Here is a 6,000-nt window from a genome sequence, read left to right on the forward strand (position 1 = left end):
GCCCCTGTTTAAACCGGGACTGGCAGCTTAAGAGTTTTAATAAGAATCAGCAGTCATAAATTGAATAAAGAAACGGGCAAATATTATAATGTAGCCCCTGACCCCTGAAAGGTTTTGCCCATTTTGTCCAAAGCAAATTGAAGATGAATTTGACTTTGTCATGGAATGCTCTAGATATGATGTTTTACGCATGAGTCTTTTGCATCGGGATGGTGTTAGTTTTAGTTGGGAATAGTCCACTCTTGCACTGTTGGTTCTTTCCGAATAGTCCATTTCAGCAATGGGGTGGTTATGGAATGGTACATTTATTCAGGGGATAATTTTGGAAACGCCGTCTGTCTGGAGTATTAGACATGGGCACTGGAAATGTTTCAAATCAAGGCGTGTGATGCTTGTCAACGGTAGCACAAGTTGATCAAATATTAATAGCAAAACCACGCAGAATGAAATAAAAACCAATCGTTCTCTTATATTGTACTATCCTATACTGTACTATCCTATACTGTACTATCCCATACTGTAGGTCCTATACTGTAGGTCCTATACTAGACATAGACTAACTTTCCATCAAAGATAACAGATGCAGGATTGGCCTGTAAACGGAAAAAGTTTATTCCATGCTGTTTCCGGATAGAACGCTTACAGATATTGATAAAGCTAACACTAATACCCATTCTATGACAGGTAAACTTAATGTGGAGCTGGGGTGGTGTGGTAGGTGGATTTCAGCAAATCTGAACCAAGACCAACTGAGACGCAGGTTCGAAGATCACTTGAATAGAGTTCACATGGATTGGGGGCCGAAACAAATCTTGTACTTGTAGATAATAACAAGAAAATTCCATGAGGGAACATTTTTTTTCTACATTGAGGACCGATAGGTGAACACAGTGCAATAGAAACAAAAGTTGACTACATTTTCATTGGTGTAATATCAATCAAGTTATATTAGTCTCTTCACTCGAGGAATCCAGAGCAATTGTACCGGCCCGCGCCCCGAGATTTGTACGGGCCCGCGCCCCGAGCTTCCCCGATGCACCCGGACCTACCCTCCCGCTGGCCCGACAACGTACCCCGCCCCACTTCCCGCTAGCCAAACAAGCTCCGCTCGCCGTCTTGTACGGCTAGCGATCTTGTGGGCTATAGCGGAGAGTGGGGCGGGGTAGTTTGTCGGGGCCAGCAGGAGGGTAGGTCCGGGGAAGCTCGGGGCGCGGGCCCGTACAATTGCTCTGGATTACAGGATATCGAGGAGTATACTCAACAGCCCAGCCTGCAGCTGCGGGCGCCAATGGGAAACACGCTCGTTCTCATTTAAATGTACACATTGCTGTGGCCAGCCCTTACGATTTGATATGAACCAAATTATGGGCACCATAGATGCTTTCTTCATTTTCCCACAACACCTATTATGTTTCACGAAAAATGCACCACAACATTACTTATGAGTTTTGACTTTGACTGAAGTTATATCAATGGCATGACAATGGGTGGCCTAAAAAGCCCTAAAAAACGCCTGAGGAGACAAAATTTAAAAAGCAGCCAGAACGTAACAATTCAGTTCAGAGAATGACCGGTTAACTGGTGAATCCAGCTACCGAGGCCCTCCGACAAATCAAGTCAGATCGCTCCTGTCACTGTTCTTGTACGCTGTGCAAGGTGGTTTATAATGCCTGTCGCCAACATGATTCTGTAACTTCCGTTACCATTTGAAGTAAGACGTTCCTGACATTAAGATATGCCACATATAACGTGCTAGCCTGGAAACTATGCCATCGGGGGCTCCGCGATATCTCTACGGCGCTGGGAGTGATCCCCGCCCGCCCAGACAGATTAGTCCGCTCGGGGTGTGTTTATGGCCTTGGATTAGATAAGATGGAGGCGGAACTGTCTTTGGCAGATAAAGTAGAAAGGCTGTGAAATTCTATATGACAGCTAAGTAGGTAGCCTGGAAACCATACCATCGGCGGCTCCTCGATATCTCTACGGCGCTGTGAGTGACCTCGCCCGCCCAGAGAGCTTAGCCCGCTCGGGGTGTTGTTTTACGGCCTTGGATTAAATTACGTCGCCGCCTACGGTGGCAGCGAAACTACGATGGCTGCGAAACTCTATATGGCAGCTAAGAAGACAATCTGACAGAAACGGGTCATTATAGAAGACTGGGCCCGGTAAAACACACCTAAGCCGACCCGTAGAGACTGGGACCAGGCCACTAAGTAGGCTGACAGAAACGGGTCGAATAAAGCAGACTGCGCCCGGTAAACACCCCTAAGCCGACCCCTAGAGACTGGGACCAGGCTAATAACGTCCCAAACTGTCATTTTTATGACGAAGTCCCGGTGCCCGTAATTTGGCTCATATCAACTCGTAAAGGCTGGCCGCAGCAATTTGTACATTTAAATAAGAACAGGTCATCGACGGCTGGGTTTGCACACGCGTTTTCCGAGTCGCGTTTTTGTCTGTGTTTGACCCGAAACACACTGGAAAATTTTCTGGACGTACGACAACATCGTACGTCTTTGACTTACGTCGCCTTTTCTCCTGGTTGTGAACCGGCCCCGCGCGACGTACGCCATGCATTTTTATGGCCCGTCGTACGTTCATCCTGGATGTAACGTACGACAAAGTCGTACGGGCCATAACAATGCCTGACGTACGTCGCACAAGGCCGGTTCACACCCAAGAAAAAAGGCGACGTAAGTCAAAGACGTACGATGTTGTCGTACGTCATTGTCGTACGTCCAGAAAAATGTCCCAGTCTTTGTTGTTTATATAGAGCCTAAGAATATTGTTGATGCTTCCATATGTTAACATCATTCTCCTCATTGACAAAGAGCTGCCGGACGGGCGCTCGAAACGTCTGGTTTTCATATGTATTTTATCCAGTTGTAAAGATTAAATTTCATTACTCTACACTGCCCTATGTACAATGTCCAACGCTCAACTCTCCTTGGCAAACTTTCAAGGATACACCCTAGCGTTTACATCTCCCTCAGACAATGTCAAACCTCCCTTATACTACGAGTCAGCCACCCTATATTCACCGGATGTCAATTCTAATATTTTGGCAATTACTCAAAATGACATCACCTCATCTCATCTGAACGCTTTAAAAGCTTTTTGTTTACTCCATCATTTTGATACTACGGAATTCAATGTCACGCTAAAATGACTTATTATTGTAAGATATGATTATAATCCATATTGTACAATGGATACAGTAGAAGATGAAATACATTTCATTTGTAACTGCCCTCATTATGAGGATGAAAGAAACAAGCTTTTCGAAACAACCAAACCAATATTGCCGAGATTTCACCATCTAGAAGACCTCCAAAAAACTACTTTTCTACTAAAATCACAAAACCCACTAATCATTGAAAACGTGGGACTTTTCATCAGCCACTGTCTTCAAAGAAGAAGCCACCACCCCCCCAGTAATGTTGTATGTAGAAATATTAGTTAGATGCATAGAATAGACACTTGTTACCATTGTTACCCTTTCTACTGTTTGTACCCCTTGCAATTAACCTACGGGCATGAATTTGCAAATAAAATATTGTTATCATAAGAACAGAGAGCTTACCGCATCCAATCTCGTCGGACTCGTCGTCGCAGTCGCCCACGCCGTCGCAGCGCCCTTCGTCAGGGATGCACGTGGCGCTCTTACATTGGAAGTCGCCCTTCTGGCACGTCATATAGTACCATTCCCAATGTAACGAAACACCACAGGATTCGTCCGAGTTGTCGGCACAGTCATTCTCGCCATCACATACCCGAGACAAGGGGACACAGATGGACGATGCTTCACATCTGAACTCTGATGTGAAACAGTCCCTGAAGTCCCAGCCAGGTACGTGGCTATAAGCTGAGATGCAGTTCATAGCAGTCTCATCGGAGGCTTCTTGGCAGTCATTTATGCCACATTTTGACATGAGGGTATCGTGTATGCAAGGGGAAGATAAACTGTCCTTGCATTCCAACATACCCAGGGGACACACGGGGAATGTGCAATTGTGCTCATCCGAACCGTCGGGGCAAAATTCGTAGCCGTCACATTGCTCCCAAGGTTGGACTTCACATCCCTGTTGGCAATTGTCTTCATCTGACCAATCCGGACAGTGAGGCCAACCGTCGCATTGTGCCTCGGGTCGCATGCAAATGTCCGTACCGACACACTTGATGTCGTCGGGAAAGGGACAGACCGAGCAATTCTTTTCGTCTGTGTCGTCTGGGCAGTCGGCGTAACCGTCACATTGTAGCTCCGGTCGGATACAAATGTCCGTGCCGACACACTTGACATCGTTGGGAAAGGGGCAAACCGAGCAATTCTCTTGATCTGAGCCGTCTGGGCAGTCGTCGTAAGCGTCACACTGAATCTCGGGACCCATACACCAGTCATAACTGGCGCAATAGATATCATCGGGCAAAGAACAGAGTCTCACGGTACAGTTTTCATCCGAACCGTCAGGACAATCCCATACACCGTCACACAAGGAGGCCGGAGGGACGCAGTCGTCGGTTGGTGCGCATTTGAGATCATCATAGAAAGGGCATTCTCCTTCCTCAGGGTTGCCAACGAGACCGCCGGCATCGCCGGTGGACAGCAGGTATACAAGAAGCAACACGCACGTAGCCATGATCGGCTTTGATGCGTACATGGCAGATGTCATTCCGTGTGCTGGGCTCACCCTGGCACAGCGTGCATAGTGCCAAAGTAATTACTAGTAACGCCGAGTTCTAGTATTACATACAAACACATGCCTTATTTTACAAAGGGGCGGAGTTTTAGCCTCCGTTGCAGGCTCTGAACCGGCCTTTTTGGGGGCTAAATAATATACTTTTTGCAGCCAGCCCGTAACCATCAGCCACCCCCGTAACCATTCTACCGGCAAAATGGTTACGGGGGTGACTGATGGTTACGGACTGGTTGCAAAAAGTATAGTATTTATATATATATATATATTAGCTCCAAAAAAGGCCGGTTCAGAGCCTAAAACGGAGGTTAGCGGAGTTTCGTCTCCCTACAGTCATCCTGGCAACAGTCACGTGGTCTGCGTGGTAATGAGATGACAGGTGCTTCTAGTCCAACTCCTCGTATATCTTTGACCAAAGTCTACAGTAGCTCAAAATTCGCACCAAATTATTTCAAAGATTTCGAATATCGATCGGACACTTATAACTTAATGCGTGAATCGGCTAGAATTATGTCGTTTATTTTGCAACCCCTATACCCTTGATTAATAATTTCAGTATCCAAGAGCGCATGTGCAGGTCAAAGGTGAAGGCCCCTTATACGGCCGGTTTGTATAATAACGTCTGGACGAGTTTTGTCTATGTCTCAGCGGCCTTGACCTTTGACCTGCCCATCATTTCACTATGGTGATCCGTGATACGGCTAAAACGATTTGTTCCCGACGCCTCGGCATATTTGGAACTCTATGACACCTGTCATGGATCACGGGTTTGAAGGAGTGGACCGGTCATACAGCCAACCAAATGGCCAGACTGGCAGAAGATCGCCAGCAATGGAGAATCTTTACTGAACGCTATGCTGCCTCTGCGGCTGACTAAGCTATGGGAGAGAGTGAGTGATGACACCTGCAGAGGTTGTGGCCAGACAACTGTGACCAACCACTGGCAAACAACTCATCCAAGGACTGTATACGTCATGACCACCAATCAAAGTAGGGCCGCCCCATGTTAGCTTTACACAGAGCTGTTTTCACGAAAGCCTTTGTTGATGTAAATTCCTGAAATGTTTGCTCCCTGGGATGAGGGCAGATTAATGAGAATTCAGCAGGTTGTTGATAACTCGCGCAATAATTCATGTGCCATGCGAGTACGTACCTTTATGGAGTGTTTTCAAGATGACTGTTTTTATCACAGTAGATCTAATCAACTTTGTGGACTACTATGTGAGGGCCTGCATGCTCTTTTCTGCAAGGCGTAGGCAGCCTTTTTTTTATAAATTTTATTTCCCGAAGGGAAAGCCATCTTAGT

The 6,000-nt window shown here is 46.5% G+C and overlaps 1 protein-coding gene across 1 annotated transcript in view; it reads right to left on the reverse strand.

Moving 5' to 3' along the window:
* Positions 1–4,716, reverse strand: part of LOC136432043 (low-density lipoprotein receptor-related protein 2-like) — a 28,838-nt gene extending 24,122 nt beyond the window's left edge. Inside the window, exon 1 of the mRNA XM_066423061.1 lies at positions 3,584–4,716. Coding sequence (XP_066279158.1) covers positions 3,584–4,670 — 1,087 coding nt within the window. The 5' untranslated portion in view covers positions 4,671–4,716. The remainder of the gene's footprint in view (positions 1–3,583) is intronic.
* Between the last annotated feature and the right edge of the window lie 1,284 nt (positions 4,717–6,000).

The sequence above is a fragment of the Branchiostoma lanceolatum genome, chromosome 4 (genome assembly GCF_035083965.1).
Source record: "Branchiostoma lanceolatum isolate klBraLanc5 chromosome 4, klBraLanc5.hap2, whole genome shotgun sequence".
Classification (NCBI taxonomy): domain Eukaryota; kingdom Metazoa; phylum Chordata; class Leptocardii; order Amphioxiformes; family Branchiostomatidae; genus Branchiostoma; species Branchiostoma lanceolatum.